Here is a 21,330-nt window from a genome sequence, read left to right as displayed (position 1 = left end):
TATGTTTTCAAGCTGGTTTAACACAATTTCAAAACTTGCCAATATGATAGCCAGTAATGTTTCCAGAGGCCCTTTAAATACACTTCAGTGACAATTTAAAAAAAATCTAAAATCCATCACTTCATATTATTTCTAGCTTTAGCCATTGTATATGATTCTACAGTATAACGAGCACTTAAGCAATTTTACTAGTATTAATAAACCAATATTCTACTCCTTTTCTTTCCTTTGGCCAATTCCTGATGTATAAGAAATCAGAAATGTTACAAGTGAATTACATTGTTGAAGGCCAATAGTGAAGCATTTTGACCGTAAACCTTAAAAATGTACTAGATTACACTCTTTCACTTTAATTTTAACATCAGTCTTACTGTTAAACTTGTTCTTTTTTGTACCTGCATGGGGAGAATCCTTGTCTCTTTTCTTAAACTTCATCCATATGATGCTAAACTACTTTAGTATAAGCTTAAGCCATGGTGAAATAACAGAGTAAGCAGGTCAACAGGCATTTTCCTTTTTAATTTTTTAGTGGCTCTGATACTGAGGATGAAGGTGAATGGGAAGATGTGGATGATGATGAAAGTGACAGTGATGGAGATTATGATTCAGAAGGTCCTTTATCAGACAATGAAAGAGTCAATGGAGAGATGAAGGAGTTTCTTTTCATGCAAGAGGAGACCAAGAGCCGATTCACAGATTATTCCTTGACTTCTTCAGTCATGAGAAGAAATGAACAGCTTACCCTGCTGGATGACAGATTTGAGAAGGTAAGGCAGCTTAGGGATACATATACCGAGAAGAGCAGCTGTCATTTGAAAATTCTGTTCTGTTTTTATTTTTTCATTTAAGTCTTGCAGTCTGATCCACACAGGCATCCCTTGTGCCTGTACAAAATCCTCATGGTCTTTATCTCTCAGTGATGTTATGAGTTCTTCACAAACATTGTGTGATATGCAGTGCAAACTTAAAACAGCTTGCATCAAATATAGTTTTGTATTCTCATTCATTTTAAAAGCACTAGCGATATAATCCTAACATTGACTCCCTTTTTTTCACCCCTCACCACTTCCTTATTCTTCTCCCCCCTGCCCCCAACATCCCAGATCGTAATTGGGGGTTTTCATAACTAATAGCGAACTGCCTGCAGGAAGATGCTGAATGCTAGGTAGTAGAGACGCAGTTTTTTTCATCCCCATTTGTAATTTTGTAGGGGTACTTTTCTCTTGTTAGATGGTGTTATATCAGAGGTGCTTAACCCCTGGCCTGCAGGCCAGATCTGGCTCCTGGCACCATCTCATCTAGCTTGCAGGACTCCCCATGGGTCCTGCAGAGAGTCCCGTGAGCTGTGGCCATGTGTGCTAGATATAATGTGCAGGGTAACATGGGGTCTGATCCCAGCACATGGTGTGGCATGGGACCCCAAGTGCCCTATCCCTTCCGGGCAAGGACAGCACAGAGCCTGATCCAGCCCTAGGACTGGCCCCAGGCCATTCTTCTGGCCTATGGAGCTGAAATGGAGCACCACTGTATTAAGCAAATTATATGTTTAAGGTGTATTACATCTTTTATACAACAAGCACACAAAGTAAAACTTCTCTATTAAACAACATTGGCCTTATATTTCATCATCATCCCCAAGGCAAAAATGAAATTTGATTGTATCATGTTGAAAGGGTAACTTCAATGGGGAAGATAGATCTACCCTATTATTTTATTCTATGGACTTGTTTAAAAAATGTGTAGAAAGAAAGTAGAATGGAAAATATTACTAGATTCTTTTAGACTTTCATACTTAAATCAACGTATGAACAAATTTGTGTAACATAAGAAATGCAGTGTACATGCAAACTTTCTTTTTTTCATTTTTAGTTCTATGAACAGTTTGATGAAGATGAGATTGGAGCACTGGATAATGTGGAATTAGAAGGCTACATTGACGCTGATAGTCTTCGGTTAGAGGAAGTCCTGAATGACTACTATAAAGAGAAAGCTAAGGAGTATGTGCAATATACTTTGCTTTTGATTTACTATAAGTAGCTCTAAGTGTTGATGCATTGTAACTTGCTTTTGCTAAAAAAATCTTTGTAAAGTATTCTATCTTACATTATCACTGAATCGCACTATGCTCTCTACTGGCTAAATGTATATGACCCAATTTGTTGCTTCCGGAGTGGGGCGAGTACATCTTTAATAAGCAGTTGTCCTGATGATACAGTCCCAAAAAACGTAGGGACTATATTATCAAAACACTGTGCCAAATACTCTTGAAAGTAGAGGGGGCTTATTTAGTTAATCTACTTCTGATACTTCAAATGTATAAACCAGTGGGTTATTATGAAGGCACTTGGAGAAGACAGAGGAAGGGAATTTTGTCCTACACGAAATGTAAGACTACATCCACATTAAACTTGATATATCCAGCTGCAGTGCCCTCAAGTTTGCAGTCAGTATTGTTCCCTGTGGGCTATACCTACTAGACTAGAATCATTGTAGGCACATCCATGCGACTCTTTCAGCAGTGTGATTTTTTTCACTGCTGAGTGACAGTGCCATTTAGCCAGTCCCTCAGTTTAATGAGCTTGCCTGTAATACTAGATGGACACAGTTACTCTGCTTCCAGTTTAGGAGGTATGCTGAAGGGCACTATTGCAGTACACAGTAAACTTAGCAGATATGGGCTAAGCATATTTAAAAGAAGTACATGTAGGAAAGGCTTTCCTGTTTTAGGGAAAAGCTCAACAAAGAGTTAAGTTAAAGTGAAATTATTTTTTAATATTTCTGCTTCCCACACTTCTCTGTTTTCTCAAAAAGCTGCGTGAAACTTGATATTCTTGAATCCTGTGAAGATTTAGACTCTCCCATGAATGAGAAGAAAGAGGAAGGAGAAGAAATTGTAACTTTAGTTATTGAAGAAACCAAAGAAAAATGGGATTGTGAATCCATTTTGAGTAAGTGTATGGCATTCATTTGCTTTTTCCACAGGTAATAAAGCAGGTGACAGATTGTCTGCTTATTTGTAGAAAAGTTTCTAGTCAAAATAGCTTACACATCTGGCTGGCAGGTTCATGAGACGTTCTCAATAAACACATTTATTTTTCAGTGTTATGTGAAAATTACCCACAATTAGTTATGAGTCTTTCAAATAATGTATAACTTTAAAAATTGTAAAGTAAGAGAACCACTTCTTAGTTCAATTCACTTCTTTGTTTTTGTTTTTGTTTTAATTTGCTTTAGGTACATACTCAAACTTGTACAATCATCCAAAACTTATTGAGGAACCATCAAAGGTAAAAGCCTTTTATTCTTTACTGTGTGAAGTGCGTAGAGTTCTGAGCACATTTTGTATCATCAAGAGACTGCTATTTTCTAAGGGTACAGCGATAGAGATTTTTGGGGCCAATACCAATAACCGATTTTTAAGGAGGCATATTAGCTGATACTGATCCAGTTTCCGATATGCAGCCTAGCAGCTTGGAGAGCTGCGTTCAGCTGGTAAGTCTGTTGTGGGGGAATGGCAGGGGGAAGGGAAGAGGTGTGTGGGGAGGGGTGGGGAACAGGTCTAGGCCTCTGCAGAGAGGGAGGGAATGGGGCTGGGGCAGGTGCTGCCCAGCCAGGGCAGGGCAGGGCATGGGACAGCCATGGGGGGGAGGTGGCTCCCACTGCTGCGTGCACCCCAGGACAGCGTGGTGGGGGCGGGGGGTGCCCCCAGATCTGGATAGGGCAGGGTACAGCTGCAGGCTGGGGCTGCACTGGGCTCCCCCCAGTGTGGGCTGGGCCGGGCTGTGCTTGGGGCAGGTGGCAGTGCCGGCAGGGTAGATACCAAGGGGCTGCAGCCACCCCAAAGTTTTCCACAGCTCCCCCACTCTCAGTGCTGCTGCCGCCCACTACAAGCGCAGCCTGGCCCAACCCCCGCTGGGAAGAGCCCAGTACAGCCCCGACCCCAACCTGCAGGGCCAGCCCATGCCACGCAGATCCAGGGCACCCCCCCCCCACCATACCCTTCTGGGGTGCACATAGCGGCAAGAGCCACCCCCCTGGACAAGCCACGACTCCATTGCGTGCCCTGCCCCGCCCCAACCCACCCCAGCTGCGCAGTGCCTGCCCCAGCCCCACTCCCTCCCTTGCCGCAGGGGCCTTGATTTGCCCCACCCCACAGCCCTTCCCTCCACCCTCCCCTTCCACCGCAACAGACTTAGCAGCTGTATGCAGCTCTCCAAGCTGCCAGGCTGTGCTCCGTGCTGCCTACATGCTGCACTACAGCTGCATGCACAGGGTGTGCATGCACAGGGCAATTATCACCCAAATGATTGACCACATCAGGCTGATACAGTCAATTTTCTTTATCAGTGCCAATTCAATATTGGACCAATGTATCAGTGCACCTCTACTATTTTCCCAATGGCTGCATTTTTTTTCTTTAAGTTGAGCTACAAGTGTGGACAATGTGCTTTGTTTTACTTCGTCGTTATATATACAGGTGAGTTAGAAAGTGTTGCATTTGTCAGAGTATATCCCTAAATAAGATGTCTCAAGCCACTGATGTGAATAAGAATACTGCCATGCTGGCCATCACTACACACTTTTTGAACATAAAGTTAATACTATTAGTTGCCATCAGCAATTCAACAAAGAGAAGCTAAGTTTAGATTCCCATGTGCACATTTAATTCATGCATTCAGAAATCTCCCAGAGGTTTCTGTTTTTAAAAATGTAAAGAAATGAGAGGGAAACATTAAGGCAAAGCTTAGTTATTATAAACACTGGCAATTTTAAATTTATGTAATCAGCCATCCATAATCCACAAAGAAAGGTGGAGTTAGTAAGTTTGCATACCAAAAATACTAAGAAAGTAAAACAAATATGTTTGAGAAAACAGTTTTCATGAAGATAGAACTTTGCTTCCTGTTTTAATTGAAGGCTGAGAACATTCATTCTACTTGCTTCTGTTTTGCTGGAGAATTTTCAAAAGATAAAATCTAATTTTATATACCTGACATTTCTAAGATTTAAAAAAGAAGATATGCAACCTCTTTTCTTGTGGAGACCTTTATAAAGAAGGCAAAAGTACACATTCTAACTTTTTTGTTTTGAAAATTGCGTTTGAGTAAGACTTAAATATTAAGTCAAGAAAGTTATTTTCTCTGTTTTTTATGTGTACATGTAGCCTGTGTTGGTTTTGGAATCAGTAAACGTGTCTGAATTTGCCTTGGGAAATTTCTGTGTTGTTATTATGAAACTTAGTGATTTTGTGCTTTTGGAAGTAGGCAAGAGTGATTGTTAGTAAATAGAAGAGAAGAAAAGGGAGGGTTAAAGAAAGTCATTAGGCAGATCTGTTTTATTTGTGTCTTAGCCCAGACCAATTAAAATTTCCCAGAAGACTGGAATCCCTCTGGATGTCTTGCCTCAAAGAGGTCTTACAGCTAAGCAGACTGAACGCATGCAAATGATTAATGACAGTGACCTGCCAAGAGCATCGACACAGCCACGTTCCAAAAAGGAGAGCAAAGAAGATCGAAAAGCTAGAAAACAGGCTGTCAAAGAAGAACGAAAGGTAAAATGTAGCATCAGGGTTTCTCCTTTTTGTGCCTGTGTTTTTTTTTCCTTGTTGGTCTTTGTGGTAAAGGCCACCACTGTTTGCAGTTCAGTTTGCATCCTATCTTGCCGATGAAGGTCCCAGATTCCCTGTCCAGCTCCAGGCCATCTGAACTTGAACTGGCAAGTACTGTAGATTCATTCCACTGGTTAGAAGTTTCAGGTAGGAGGTGGGGGGACTTCAAACCTAGGGGCCTAAGATTGCAGTTTCTGGCTGTTCATGTCAAATCCCTTTGCTGCTTCCTGTCACAGACTTCAGTCTGGTCATTGCTCTGTGGAGCTAGTCACCAGCCTTCTTTCAGTGGTCTTGGGATTCTCTGCAGTCACAGAATGATGTGCAGACAAGTCGGGGCAGAATGCTGGAAAATTTGCGTTTTCCCCCTTTCACCCCTTCAATGCGCACACAAAGTAGGAAAATGTGTTTTAACAGTTACCATTCCTTCAAATTCCTTCCTCTTCTCAGTTTCTTCTTCTTTTCACTTAGAAGACAGACAAGAGAACAATGCACAGTGGTATTACTTCTGTCTGTTTATTAGACTCATGCTAAATAACAGTTATTCTGAGATCTGTCTGGGGTTTTGAAGGTGATTGGGAAGGGGAAAGTCCTAACATTTTCCTCAGCAAATCCAGAAAACAATTGTAATGTGTTAATACTTTCTATGTTCAGGAACGCAGAATGGAAAAGAAAGCCAACAAATTGGCCTTCAAGCTGGAGAAAACAAGGCAAGAAAAAGAGCTGCTTAACCTGAGGCAGAACATTCAAGGGCTCAAGCTGTCATAGTTGAACTGACTCTTATTGTGGAATATCCTTGCATTGATGCTTTGTGCCAGAATCTTGGGATGGATGCTGCTGACTTAACCTTGTCCCATCATGTCAGAAATGGAGAAAAAGGGTGTTTGAGTAACTCTACAACCAGAACCTATCATTTTTTATTATTTTTTGTAAATGTATAGATGAGGTGAATCATTTTGTTATAAACTAAAATTAATAATAATATTGTATTTTTATGAACATAATATGGCAACGAGTGATACACTTAAGATACACTGGGAATATAGTATGATGCTCATTAATAGAAAAGTATATTTTTTTTTCTATGCAAGTGTCATGTTCTAACAAATGTCTGGACAAATATATTACAGTACATAAATTCTTCCCTTTATATTGGTACTTAAATACAATTACTTTCTTGATTTAACGTAGTCTCATATATCAAGGTTATGCAGATTTTTTCACAGCACCCCTGTGCTGTTTATTGCCTATGCATCTGAGGTAACTTGTGTGTTGCCCGGTTTAAAACCTCAAAGTCAGAAATGACTGTTGTTGTTGCTCTTGAAATTGAAGTTAACCTGGTGGCATTAAAGACTCTATAGCAAACATTGTACAAAAAACAGTAATATATTAAATTGTTCACAACCAGAAAAACAACAGAAAATAATGTGTGGGGTGGGGGTCATTGTGTGTGTGCGTGGGGGGGTATCGTGTGTTACAGTATGTATCTGGTGTGTGGGTGTGGTCTGTGTGATTAGTCTCTATTCTGCCAGTTCTGGAGGTCAAGAAGGCATGCCAAGGATTCATTGTATCCAGCTGCAAGACTGAAAAGCAGGAATTCTTGCATTTCCTCCAATGGGGAGTGCACATTGCCTGACTGTTTGCCCCCATCTACTCCCCATGTTGAGGCAGGAGAAAACAGCACAATGAGATGCCAGAGGTTTAAGCAATCCACCTGCCAACTGCTGTGGTGCATACAGATGTTTTGGGAAGTGCTTCAAAAATATTCCTCATTTTTTGAGAAACTCTTATAAAGCATGATTTCAGCTGTGAATGTCTGTATGTTCTCTAGACTTCAAACATTACATCCACCTGGGGCCTTAACCAGAAATCATAAGATAATCATTTTCTATTTGTAAGTTGTCCACCTGGTCTCTGATTTTCTTTTAATTTATCTCTCTTAGTTTGTCATATTGTTTGCTATGTTCCAGTTCAGTGACCATACATAGCTGTTTTTGGAAATGTCTTTGGTTTCTTCTGCACGAGCCACTCTAACCTAAATGAGATTGACAAACCGTTTGTTTTTTCCCCAATGTTACTGTGTTATGCTAAACTAGTGGTTCCTAAAATTACCTTTACGTTCTTACGAATGCCTAACAAAGAAGAGCAAATGTAAAAGGCATTTAAAAGTGCGTTGGTTTTAACCTCTACCACTGGAGATTCATTTGTGCGCTTGTTTGATTTTTTTTTTTTTTTTTTTTCCAGCTTGAATATCAGAAATTTAGTCTCCATTTTTTTAATAGAATCTCCCCCAGATTCTGCCTTAACCAAATCATGAAGTAACAGCAGGGTGGATTTTATTTAAATCAAATTGATTTAAATCATGATGTAAATCACTGGTCAGGAAGCTTCAATTTAATCATTGTTCTCTGTACAAACTTGCAGAGACAAGAGGGTTGATGGGTAAGTAATTAGGTCTTTTATCTCTCATCTACATATACTGCTGTTAACAATGATGTTAACTCTGGAGACACAAATCCAGTTTGAGAACTGAAACTAAGGATCAGAGATGCTTAATAGGATCTTCTAGACCAGGCTTGTCCAACATACAGCCCACAGGCCTCCATGCAGCCCGCCAAGGCATTTTCTGAGGCCCAAGGTGCTGCGATGGCAAACAAAAGTAAACACTGTTTACTTTCATTCCCACCCCTTGTCCCTCCCCCAGCCCCTCAGCAGCTTCCTAATGGCTGCTGAAGGGCTGGGGAAGGGACAAGGCTCCCACATGCACCGCGTCATCTTGACATTTCCTATGCGGTGCATGTGGGAAGAGGAGTAGCCATGTGCCGCTCGGGACAGGATGAGCCCAGCTGGAGCAGCAGGGGCTCAGCTGCATTTTCCCCCTACCTGCATGGGTCAGTCCTGCTTCTGCTGGCTGGTGCTGACCTGCCCGGCCTCCCCGTCCCCAGCAGCATGTGGGAAGCCAGCAGTGGGGGGGTCTCGTCAGGCAGGGTCCTGGCGTGACCTCTGCGGGGCGAGGCAGCAGGAGCCGGTGTCTGCCAGACCCCGCGCTCCAGGCTTGCAGTGCCGAGGCCACCGGGGCTGCGTGTGCGGGTGACCGGGCGCCACGGTGAGCAGGGCCGTGCAGGTGGGCAGGTGAGGGGCTGCGGTGCAGCATCTGCCTCACTCCAGCCCCCCCTCGGGCAGTGCCTGCTCGTGGGGCTGCGCTGCTCAGGGGATGGAGATGTGGAGCTATTTATTTCTCCTCTTCAGTCTCTGGGGCAGTAGCTGGCTGGATGCAGAATGGGTCCCTCCTTACCCTGCCCACCAGCAGCTATCATGAACCTTACAGTAACAGGCAGGTGCAGTAGGGCTGCACAGGCAGGGTCTCTCTGGCCCAGGACAGAAGGTGTTTGAATATGGCTCGCTGGCCCACTGGGTGATAAAAAGTTCATGATCCAGCCCCACATTCAAAAAGGTTGGACACCCCTGTTCTAGACCAGTGGTTCTCAACCTTTTTTGTGCCAGGACCCATTTGTAAAAATTTGATGGCTAATGCCTCTCACGCCCAACCTGCTGCCCCCCACCCCCAGGCTCCAACCCCCTGCAGTGTGTGGGGCAGGAGGTGGGTGTGTGGGAGGGGGTGGGTCTGGGCCATGGAGTACCCCAAGCAGCCCCCAAGCAGCCCCTTGCAGGCTGTAACTGCCAGCCTGCGAGAGATTAGCCAGTTTCCCATGTTTTTCTCTTTTAAAGGAGAATCTATTTTTAAAGTTCACAATCTTTCAAATATTCTTGTGACCCGCAGGTTGAGAAACACTGTTCTAGACTGAGCACTGAGTCTCATTGGGTAAAGCGGTTTTCTTTAATCTTTACTAATCTATAGAGGAGCCTCTGGGAACCCTGTAAGATTGGGCCCCTAATATAGTCCATGGCCTGTTGTGACCTACGTATAAAACTTTTCTAAAAAGGTTACATAAATATATTGTCTCAAATGGTATATAAGTAGGAGTTATAATCCCTATTCCACGATGATATGAGCTTTAATGTATCTTAAAACTACCTTTTATATAGGTGTTTTTTTTAAAAAGCATCTTAACCAAAAAAGTAAAAAAATATGATTAAATAAAAGAAATCTGATTTATATTTTAAAATCCTATTTTTTTTATTTATTTATTTTTTAAATCGTTAATTTTTATCCACCCTGGGAAATAGCCAATCTTCTTATGGTAAAGAGAAGAAAAAAAATCATGTAGGAAAAAAAATCTTAATTTCAGGCCTTTAGTGTTGTCCTCACTGCCTTTCATGCGCATCACAGACTGAGGGAGTATGTGTGTATGTGTCATAATTGTTAATTATTTGGTTGATGATAGCTGATGATTTGGCTGTTCACAAGTATGTGGACTTTGAGTAAAGATAGCTGACCACCCAGTGTCCATGTCTCCTAATGCAGTCCTGAAGAAGGAATCTGAAAAATCTACATATTGAGATGAATCAAATGCCTGTGAAGGAATTAAGTGGAGCAAGTGAGTAATGTGCAGAGCCTACATTTTGAATGGCGTAATTTTTTGGTTTACTAAACATGAAAATGAGTTAGCAACCATATAATGTGGGTCTGTGCAATTCTGATGTCTATCTATGATCTGTGGTTGAGCAGCATAAAGTCACTGAATCAGACTTGTGAACAAGATGGAGACGAGGCCTAGACTTTACTTCAAAAAATACCTTGTCTGTCCTTTGCACTCTTGTCAGCTTTAGATCCAGCTGTTTCCATCTCCCAAATGAATTAGGTCTATTTCAGGTTACTCAACATCTTGTACTTAACTATTTCCTTTTTTAGTCCATATCTCACTACTTGGGCTGATGCTCTGGGAACAGAATCCCCATAGGACAAAAGGGAGGTGGTTGACACATGTTAAAAGACTAACAATTAGGTAACAAAAGAGTTTTATAGCCAACAACTTCACTACTAAGACAAGTTACCACAAGCAGTTGAACAGTGTAATGAAGTTACCTCATGCAAGTGAATATTATAGACCCTGGATTGTGCTTATTTCTACTCAGCTTTTCAGCCCTGTTCTTTCCTTCCTTCAGACGTGGAACAGCAAGGTGTTGAACCTATAAGTCTTGTTTTTCCCCGAACAATAGAAATATTTATGGCCCCTTTTACAGGGAAACTTGAGCAATCTGCTTACAATGGGCTTAGCGCAAAGAATGTTATATAAAATAAGAATGATTTGTATTATTTGGGAGCGCACAAGAGTTGGAAAAGCTTTTCAATTATCCATTGAAATCAAAACACTTTGAAATTTGTTTTTCAATGAAATTGCATCAGGAGGAAAAACAAGTAGAAAGCAGACATGACAATGTCCAATAAACCCTGACCTTTTCCAGCTGTATTCTTGAGATGCACTAACCAGCAGTTTCAAGTACTGCTGTTCAGTGCTCCTGAAAATGACTTTGCTTCCTTTTGATGTAATCAAGATAACTTACAAATTGTCCCCCTTGTCCTCAGCTGATCTTACAGGTTTTATCATGCAAAGAAGTTCGAAGAATAATAGCAAGGCTACATCATGGGTAGTTCACTTACTTGGGTACATAGAACTAATCACACTTTTTGGCTCCCAGAATGTCAGCATTTATCTCTCTACATTTGATTTGGAACAGCGTAATAAAACAGAGATTCGTATGCAGCTCAGTTGTGCTCTAATGTATATAAATTTGTAATGTAGGGGGATTTGATATGTGGTGGTAGCTGATAGGACTAAATAAACTTAAATATTAATCTTCTGAAGAAAGAAAACTCACATTCTGTCTCAAAAGAATGAAGACCACATCATACTTACACTGGTTGCAAAATATCTCTTAGTGCCTGAAAACTGTAGGCAATCATATTCAAGTTGAATAGGTCCCTTTGCCATTAAGGATCCTGATTCTTTGTTGTTTACAAATGAAAGGATTGAAATAAACTGAGCCTCAGCATGAACATCTAGTTTTTGATCCGTTGAGCTGTAATCTCTGCAGTGAGACAGCATGGACACATTGTATTGCTTCTCTACACTGCCATTATGATGTCATTGAAGAACTGCATTGTCCTAAACCGGATTTGTCCACCTGGCAGGCTGTGGGGCTTGTCGGTACAGATGCCAAAGCCACTGTATGGGCATAGCTCCAGAGCCAAGGGGGTGAATACTGCTACGTAAACTGGAAACAGTGGAAAAGTGGGGTAAGGAAAGGTGGCATTCATCTGGGTTACAGGCCTGTGCCAAGGCAGCAGCTCCCACAGCCATATTGACAAACCACTGCCCTGCTGCTAGAGGTGGGACATCTGGCCCAAAGGACCAATTAAGTTGAACAGCCATGTTCTACACCATCCTCTAACAGCATGGCCTTCAACTTGAAATATTAGTATGATTTTTCAACACTAGTTGTCTTCAGAGCCTCAAAGATGTGATATGAAACTGTACAGAAGTTAGGAGATCCTTGCTTGAACAAGTGTGCTTCTGGCTTATACAAAATGTCCCAGGTTATTGGGGAAATTGGACATTTTGACTGCTAAAATACTGAGAAATTCAAAAATGATTGTCATATATGCAACTTGCAGCAAATGCAACATCAGTCGTTTAAGCATGTTTCAGAGTTTAGGTCAGGAATTCCAAACCTGTATGGCCATGAGTTGACCAAAATGTTTTAACTTTATAGAAAAGAACATAACTGCCATTTAGTGGTTCAGACTGTAGGGCCATTTTGTCCTATGTCCTGTGTCACAATGGCAGAGAGTGGATACTGAAAGGGAAGAGAACAGAATGACAAGGGTTTTTTTTCCTTTGTTCTTCCATTTGTAACCTCCAGCATTTAAGTTCTAGGAAGTTTTGAGTCAGAGGCTTTACCCCAAACTCCTCCCATGTTCAATAGCTACTGGGTCACCTTTTCTCCAAGAGTTGTTTTTTTTCTTAATCTACCTAAATTGTCAGCTTCCACAACATCTTGCGGCAATCAGTTTCATACTTCAATACTATGCTTTGTGAAAAAGAACTTCCTTTTAGTTTTAAACTTACTGTCTACTCCATTTATTTTATGGGCCCTAGTTCTTGTATTGTGAGATAATAATACATCCCTGTTTACTTACTTTCTCTTAAGCATTTACAAAATACTAAATGGTGATCATATCCCCCCTCAAGCATCTCTTCTCTAAACTGAATAGACGTAGCCTCTTTAGTCTCTCCTCATAGGGAAGCTGCCCCCCCCATACCACTAACCATCCTCGTTGCCCTTCTCTGTACCTTCTCTAGCTCTTGTCTCCTTTTTGAGGTGTGGGGACCAAAACTGGGCCCAGTATTCAGGTGTGGATGTACCATGGATTTCATAGATTCATAGATAGGGTTGGTAGGGACCTCAATAGATCATCAAGTCCAACCTCCTGCATAGGCAGGAAAGTGTGCTGGGTTCAAATATCCCCAGGCAGGTGCCTATCTAACCTCCTCTTGAAGGCCCCCAGGGTAGGGGAGAGCACCACCTCCCTTGGGAGCCCATTCCAGATTTTGGCCACTCTTAACTGAAGAAGTTTTTCCTAATGTCCAGTCTAAATCTGCTCTCTGCTAGCTTATGGCCATTATTTCTTGTAACCCCCAGGGGCGCCTTGGCGAATAGAGCCACTTGAGCCCTGTGACTGGCGCCTTTGTTGCCCCCTTTGATTTATAAAAAGGTATAATGATCCTCGCTGTTTTGTTCCCAATTCCCTTAATAATCCCTACCATTTTGTTTGCCTTTTTGATGGCTGATGAGTTCTGAGCTAAGGTTTTTAACAAACTGCCCACAATGACTCTTAGATCTCTTTCCTGTGTGGTAACAGCTAACCCATCACAGTGGGTTCTGTCCACTAAATTCAGGGTCCCAACATAGATACAGTTTGGGTTATTTTTGCCAGTATGCATCACTTCATACTTATCTACATCTGCCATCTACTTGCTTATTTGCTCAATCATGCCAGATCCTTCTATAGTTCCTTATGGTCCTTTTTGGCCTTTACCACTTGGAATAATTTTGTGTTACTAGCTGAAACCTGCAAAGCATTTGCGATGAAACTTGGGGTGCCAGTGGGTGGGTCCTGCCTGGGGGACACCACTGCCATGGAGGGAAGCATCAGGGTCCTTGCAGCTCAGGGGCTGTGCGACGGGCTGGCAGCTCACTTCCTGGGTGTGGGAGAGGTGGCCAGGCTCCAGGGAGGGGAAAAAAAAGGATTGGGCCCCTCACTGCTTTTTTTTTTTTTCCCCTTCAGCAGAGCCTGCCCACTCCAAGGCAGGGGTCCTGATGCTTCTTTCTAGCTCTGATTTACCTGCCTATCTGTTTGAAATGTCTCAGGGTCTATAATAATAACATACTTATTCTGCCTGTTGGGAGCACTCTGGTTGGTTGTTTCAGTAAGCATTGTGATTGGCTGCCAAGACAACCAATCAGAGTGCTCTGGACAGATGGAGTACGCCTATTATTATTACAGATTTGCAAATTTGGCCACCTCACTACTCTCCCCCTTTTCCAGATCATTTATGAATATGTCACACAGCACTAGTCCCAACACAGATCCCTGGGGAAGCCTGCTCTTTACTTGTTTCCATCTTGAAAAGTGACCGCTTATACTAGCTCTGTTTTCTATCCTTAAGCCAATTTCTAATCCATGAGTGGGCCTTCCCTGTAATCCCATGACTAAACTTTGACAGTTTTTATGAAGAATGAAACTTTGTTAATTTAACTTCAGAAAAGTACTTAGTTTTAGGGGGGGTTTCCTGTTTTCACTTTTAAAATATTTTCCATTTGAAAAGTCAGATCAAGAGAGAGAGAATTACTTTCTCTGGACTTTCAGTTTTTCTCAGGTATTTCAGTTTTCCAGAGGAGGAAGCTGAGAAAATGAAAGCTTTCCCTCTATTTTCAAAGAACATTTTTCATTAACCAAAAAATTAAAAATGTATTCTACTCACTTTTCACTGTTTCACTTTTACTGAGATGTCACAGGTATATATCTGTGTGTGTTTTGTTGAACCGTTTACGGTGGTTGGTAATAACTAGTTGCTACTATTTAGTAGCAGTTTTGGTCAATTAAATCTGTTACAGTCCCATTCTTAGTGGTGGCATGGATAGTTTTCCACCATCACAATTGGCATTTTTGTTGGTGGAGTCAGCAGAGATGCTGAGGATTTGAATTTGTTATGGGACCTGCATTTCCCTTTTACCTCCAGACAGGGTTAAGGAAGACTGCGCTCCAGATACTGGTCCTGTCTTCCCTACCTCTCAGGTTCTAGACCTGCCAGTCACACCACTTGCTAGGCAGTGATATAAGTGGTTTGTGATTAAGATGGAATAAGGTCTTTGCTCACCTGCTCTCTTTCATCCAGATTTTATAATATGACCTGGCTACCTGCACCCATACTACAGTAAGCTGGGCATCAGTAGAGGGAAAGGTGAGTAGAGGCCAGATGAATAAAGGCACTGCAAGCACAGATAAGGAGCCCTTCCTACTAGGTGATGAGATAGGAGTAACAGGGGTGGTGACAGGAATAAGCAGAGATAGCCACAGGTCAGAGGTACTTGCCAATACTGCAGAAGTATTGATAAGCAGAAATACTGGTCGACTGAGGAGAAATACGTAGGAACAACGATTTGGCCACAATTCAAAGTTAAAGTATTATATATGTTTATATAGTATTGTAGTGTCTAAGCACGCAGTTAATTAGTCCTCAGCTGAATGGTCAACCTGGACAGTTTCTTGCATGAAACCATAAAGTGTCTGTAAGTAGCTCTCAGTTGTGGAAATGAGGAACTTCACACCATGCGTCAGTGAGAGAAACAGAAGAAATGCACTCTGGATATCTGCAAGGTTGGGGATTCACTCCATCATTGAGGTAAGTTCACAAAGGTCTGGGGGAGAGACATTCATCTCCTGCTGATGTTTTTATAAAGGGCCCCTCTGCCAATAAAGCAGTTGGTTCCAGCAATCATAGATCTACGCTGAACATTGATTCCTTTGTGATCAAGACATCCAGTGTGACTAATAGCTTGCTATTTTGAATTTTATACAGCTGCCGGAAGTCAAGTTTTGTTTCCTTGTGAAATCTGTGGAAGGCACTTCAAACAAGATGTTCTGGTAAAGCAAATTAATTATACAATGATATTTTCTAGTTGTGTAGACCCTGTCAGCCTGAAGGATCCCACAGCGTTTCATAAGGTGTGTGTATACATGTGCAATTAATGTGAAGCTATAAATTCCAGAGTTTACTGCTGGGCATGCTGTTTGAATGCATGTCCTGGACCAATAAACTCAGAAGCACTGAAACACCCTAGTGCCCCAGACAGGTGGGGTAAACTCTGCAGCAGGATAGTACTTGTATTTATAGTAGTTAAATTACAAGCACTATCCTGCTGCGGAGTAAATTTAGTTTACTCCCGCCTAATAGGGGCACATGCGTAGATGCCAAGATGATTTCTGCATACCTAATTAGTTTGCTGCACAGTTGACATCTCATGTAGATGCACCCAAACTGTATATGTGTAGCACAACCTAAAAACAGCCATCCCTAAGATGTAGCACAGCAATCAACCAACATACTGTTGTTTGCTACATAATAGTTAGCAACAATAGCATAACTGTGGGGGGGGGGGGGGGGGGGGGGGGGGTTTGGGGAGGCAGAGGTTTGGGGCCCGGTTTTGAAAGGGGGGGGGGAGGGGCAGGGTGATTAGGGCAGCAGCAGTTCTGGGCACTGTCTTGATAAGGGGATGGCAGAGGCACAAAAACAGTTGTGGCTGCAGTGGGAATTAATAGCATTAGTACCACTGCTGCTGGCTGAGACAGAGCTGCCCTAATGTGTCTCTGGTGAGCAAGATGAATAATTATGCCCAGAAATGCCAGGACAAGCCTTTTTTTTTTCCTGAAAGTACCCTGAGGCTGTGTGCGCGCATGCATGCATGCGCATTTACTAGAAAGGAGCTTTAGGGATGGGGAGAAGAGAAGTGGGTAAATGCTACAGTTTAACTGCAGATGTTGAAAGAAGTAAAATGGTATGAAAAGTACTTTCATGACTGAGGTAGATTAGGGAATTGATCACATTTCATTAAATTTGGCTCAATCCCAAACACTGCACAATTCTTGGAAAGTGTCCTAATTAGGAAAGGGAGTAATTGGTAGCTCTGTTTTCTTGCAGCTTTGCAACCTGTAAAAAAGCCCTCTACTGGTGCCCCTTTAAAGCTTTTCTGCTGTGAGCGTTTCCAGCAATAGCTTTCAAGTTCCCTTGGGCAAAATAAACAACTGTGAGGTTACCATGACAGCGTAATGTGTATGAAAGGCATAATCCAAAACTTACTCAAGTCGGTGAAAGACTCTCATTGCCTTGCCTGGACCCTGGACTAGAACCTGAGCCTTGATGGACTAGGTCAAGAGCAGCCAAGCAGTGGCACAGGTGTCACAAATAGGCAGCATCTGTGTGTGGTACATGGCACACTGAAGAGGGGACAGGTAGCACTGTGCAGATAGGGCAGGGAGCAGAAAGCTGAGCAACAGATCAGGCAGGGAGCACTGGTGAGGAAGCAAAAAGCTGAGCAGCAAATCAGGGGGATGGTGTGACACCTAGGGTGGGTATAAAGCTAATTTGTGGCATGCCTGCCAAAAATGTTGGCCCCCACTGGACTAGGTCAATAAATTAAGATTAGAAATTAATGCGTGCCTCCCTTGGAAGAGGAGCCTTTGTGAATGCCTAATTTGACATGAGGTGCAATCATGTCAGAAGTCAGTGTCCTCACAGACTGATGTGGAAACCAGTTGTCCAGGAAGTCAGTTGCTGCACCTCTTGTGCAGAGAAGATCAGCCAAAGGATAGTTTCCAATTCCCACTGAACCAGAGCCTCATTTCACGTGCTGTTGGGATAAGTTCAATGCAGCATGCTCTTAAAACATGAGGAGGGGACGTTGAAAAATCTCTGGTAACTAAAGATACTTCTGAACTCCCCTGAAGAGGTGTTGAAATGTCTTCTCTCAATCCTGTAACAATTCATAATAGAAAAACAATGGGAAAGGGAAGGAAATAGGCAGCAAACTGGAAGTAAAACAAGAAAATGGAAAGGAAATGTGAGAAATAAGGAAAAAGCAGATGGGGCCCACACCCATAGACTTTATTCCTGTTGGCTGTCTCCTTAAGGCCAGGAGGACTACTGATGTAAGTAGTAGCTGGATACATGGAGTCTCACAAGTTTTCACACCAGCTTTCTCAAAGAAAGCCAGTTAGTCCTGCTGCTGCATCTATGCAAGCCAACCACTGCACAGTTGCTAACTGCACAGTCATTTAGTAATTGCATAACCAAACACTAACTGACTGCACCATAACTGGTGTTACTGCACAGTAACATCCAGGCGTGGTTGCCTAGTGATGCTTACTGCACAGTAGCTTGTTACTACAGTGCAGTAGTGTTACATCACAGTTTGTGCCTGGTGAAGCTACTGCACCAGTGGGAGCAATACTAGACGTTGTACAGCTTCCAAATCTGTATGTCAGACTTTACAGCCCCTGTTGTAAAACCTTCTCCTTGGGTTCCCCTCTTGGTATCTCCCAAATAAATTCCCTCTGTCTTTTTAGCTGTGAGTGGAAGTCTGTCTTGTTCTAAAATGTAGTATTGTTAAACAGTTGGCACATCTCATCCTGATGATGATAGGATGAAGAGTGCAGTTTATTAACAGGAGAGAAAGGGAAAAGGGCCAATGGATCCCATTCAGAATCCACATGTGCCTCTCTCACCTCTGTTAGTAATCTTGATGCTGCTAGAAGTAATTATACAGCCTTAGTCAAAGGCAGCATTAGCTCCACAAGATGTTCTTTTCCTTTGTGTCCCAGATGAGGCATTCCCCGATATGCCAGAAAGTCTTCAGCAAGAAACGCAAGCCTTTCAATTCTTTGAAACAGAGACTGCAAGGAACTGAAATTACCACTGTGAAGAAGCAGCCACAACCAAAGGTATTCCTGAGATCATAGCTAAGGCATTACCTTCATTCTCATGAACATTGTCATTCACTCCAGGGACAAACATATGGTGTCTTGTGCATTACTCTGTCATGTTTTTCTCTTTGGAAATGCTGTGTCTTGTGCAGAGAAGATCAGCCAAAGGATAGTTTCCAATTCCCACTGAACCAGAGCCTCATTGCACGTGCTATTGGGAAAAATTCAATGCAGCATGCTCTTAAAACATGAGGGGATGTTGAAAAATCTCTGGTAACTAAAAATACTTCTGAACTCCCCTGAAGAGGTGTTGAAATGTCTTCTCTCAATCCTGTAACAATTCATAATAGAAAAACAATGGGAAAGGGAAGGAAATAGGCAGCAAACTGGAAGTAAAACAAGAAAATGGAAAGGAAATGTGAGAAATAAGGAAAAAGCAGATGGGGTCCAAACCCATAGATGGGTTTGTGTATCTATCTGCCTTCTTTCCTTCCTGTCTCCAACTTTACCACTTGTGCAACAGCAAGGCCCCTGCCACATGTTATTTTCTTTAAGCAATTAATCGCATCTTGTTGTGACCTGGCCATGCGTTCAATCAATTAATGGCATTATGAAATGAGGAATAAGCCACAAAGCTATTCCACAAAAAAATGTGAAATTACTTTGTGGCTGGTTCCTATCACACCATTAATTTGCCACATGTGCCTGGGAACCCCATAAGTTGATGGGATTTCCAGCTGCAGTAACACACTATATACCCCCAAGGCTGGGAGCCCACAGCTGATTGGGGCTCCCAGCTTCAGGGGCAAACATGTGGCATGGCAGGATGCATGACTGTATGGATTGTGGATTGACTGCCATTACACCTTTACCTGCACATCTGGCAGGGTCCTAAATATACTAGGTGTAGTGTATTGCTTCCAGTAATCTGAGGCCTTTCAAACTACTGAATCCAAAATCGTTCTCAGGTTTTTGTACAGACCAAGGCCTCTATTCTTATAGGAGACATTTCCTGTATGTATGTGTAATGTAAAATGTTATGCTAAAAGGAAAAGAATGTACAAGCTTCTGACAGACTCTCTACCAGAGTCTGCAAAAGGAAGTGTAACCTAAGTAGTGAAGTATAATGGTAAGATACCAGTATGGTGCAGAAATGCCCAAGGGTCAGCCCAACAGCCAACTGTAGTCTGGTTTAGAGACTTAAAGTGAAGCTATGAAGCAGAAGCAATAGTTATTTACTCATTTATGACGATGTAAGAAGAATGGCCAAATTGGCCTTCCCAAGCCTTGCTAAATGTGGTTTTGTTTGATTTTTTTTTTTTTAATAGTCCTCCTGCATCTTGAAATTCCATTTAAAGACTGAATATGCTTTCTCCGTGATAGCTTTTACGTCTCAGAATCTAGATACATTTGAGTTTGGATTTTCATACATATTTCTGTCTGTTACAGAATCAAGTGCAAAAGAAATCTAACTGGAGACAGCATCATGAGGACTTCATGAATGCTATTCAGTCAGCCAAGGAAGTCACAAAAGCCATGAAAGAGGGTCTCCCTCTTCCCCCACCACCCCCTCCAAGCATCAATCCAGGTCTGTGGTCTCATGTTGCATTGATAGTGTACTCCTGTTTACTGAATGAGTGTGCTCCTATTTTTTCATAGCTCTGCACAACTTTGCTCCGCTTAGCTCATTAACATTAATTATATGGTTCCTTTCTTGTGTAGTAAAGTTACTACACATTTTTTCAGGGGTACTTTACCCTGGATTCAGAGATTTAATCTGTAGTACAGCTGTAAATCATGCATCGCTTATCTCTTATCTTTTAATAAAGCCAATTTATTACATAGTAACCATGTCCTAAATCTGCCCCCACAGATGAATGGTGAGGGGGAAGATGTAACAAGACTAATCCTATCAATCAATTTGAAACACCTCAGTGTAGTAGTGGACAGAGTTCTGGGATGAGGGTCAGGATACCTGGACTCTCATACTGACTGCCATTAACTAACAAGGGTAGCATTTATTCTCCTGCCCTTAAAATTAGCTTATTGAGTTGTGCTCAGGCTTCCTGCTGACCTTCTGTGCTGGGGGAATCAAACTATCTGCATTCCCAGAGGTCAGTAAGAGAAGTGTAGGTGCTCAACATCCATTCTTCTTTCTGTTTCTATCTCTGCAAGAATGGGTAATTACTAGGGACCAACTTAATTCACGATTTCAGGGGTTGCACAGAAACTGCAAAATCCACAAAATGAAAAAAAGCAAAACCCTTAATAAAAATAAAATGCTGACTCTTCAGTGGGAATCAGCAATCCTTGCTGCTGGGAGGAGAAGGCACCAGGTGGTGGGGTGGCATGAAGGGACGCAGACAAGATGGTGGTTGTCCCCATATCCCTCCTTGCCCCGCTAGAGCCTCTCTACCAATTGGTGCAAAGGCTCAGGGCCACTGTGAATTGACTGCAGAATTAGAACTTTACCTTGTGGTCAACCTGTGAAAATTGTTAAGTCCCACAATGATTTAGGCAGATCCCTAGTAATTACACTCTGTAAAGTTGTGGGGAAGAGGGAACTATAGATAAAAAGCACTTATGTAAGCGCCAGTGACAATTACCATATTTACTCAAATCTAAGATAACCAAATTTAAGACAAGCCCCCAATAATTAGTTTCTATATACAGAAAATGTATAATTCTTTTAGAATTTTTTAGGTATAGAATCGAATTATTGGAGGGCTTGTCACCTTCAACACTGTTACAGCAGGGAAAACAGTGACTGGGGGGTTCA

General features: G+C 42.2%; 2 protein-coding genes across 2 annotated transcripts in view; both read left to right on the top strand.

Moving 5' to 3' along the window:
• Positions 1 to 7,788, top strand: part of LTV1 (LTV1 ribosome biogenesis factor) — a 31,196-nt gene extending 23,408 nt beyond the window's left edge. The window contains exons 6-12 of the mRNA XM_019527195.1: positions 530 to 767; positions 1,870 to 1,997; positions 2,812 to 2,948; positions 3,235 to 3,287; positions 5,351 to 5,551; positions 6,260 to 7,039; positions 7,086 to 7,788. Coding sequence (XP_019382740.1) covers positions 530 to 767; positions 1,870 to 1,997; positions 2,812 to 2,948; positions 3,235 to 3,287; positions 5,351 to 5,551; positions 6,260 to 6,373 — 871 coding nt within the window. The 3' untranslated portion in view covers positions 6,374 to 7,039; positions 7,086 to 7,788. The remainder of the gene's footprint in view (positions 1 to 529; positions 768 to 1,869; positions 1,998 to 2,811; positions 2,949 to 3,234; positions 3,288 to 5,350; positions 5,552 to 6,259; positions 7,040 to 7,085) is intronic.
• Positions 7,789 to 9,792: 2,004 nt separating this feature from the next.
• The window catches only part of ZC2HC1B (zinc finger C2HC-type containing 1B), a 39,441-nt gene continuing 27,903 nt past the window's right edge, over positions 9,793 to 21,330 (top strand). Inside the window, exons 1-4 of the mRNA XM_019527196.1 lie at positions 9,793 to 10,104; positions 15,652 to 15,716; positions 18,450 to 18,569; positions 20,001 to 20,139. Coding sequence (XP_019382741.1) covers positions 10,068 to 10,104; positions 15,652 to 15,716; positions 18,450 to 18,569; positions 20,001 to 20,139 — 361 coding nt within the window. The 5' untranslated portion in view covers positions 9,793 to 10,067. The remainder of the gene's footprint in view (positions 10,105 to 15,651; positions 15,717 to 18,449; positions 18,570 to 20,000; positions 20,140 to 21,330) is intronic.

Source organism: Gavialis gangeticus, unplaced genomic scaffold (assembly GCF_001723915.1).
Source record: "Gavialis gangeticus isolate Ggan-Ray unplaced genomic scaffold, GavGan_comp1, whole genome shotgun sequence".
In the NCBI taxonomy this organism is placed as follows: Eukaryota; Metazoa; Chordata; order Crocodylia; family Gavialidae; genus Gavialis; species Gavialis gangeticus.
Note: the sequence above shows the minus strand (reverse complement) of the source record. Positions and strands in the feature narration are given on the sequence as shown.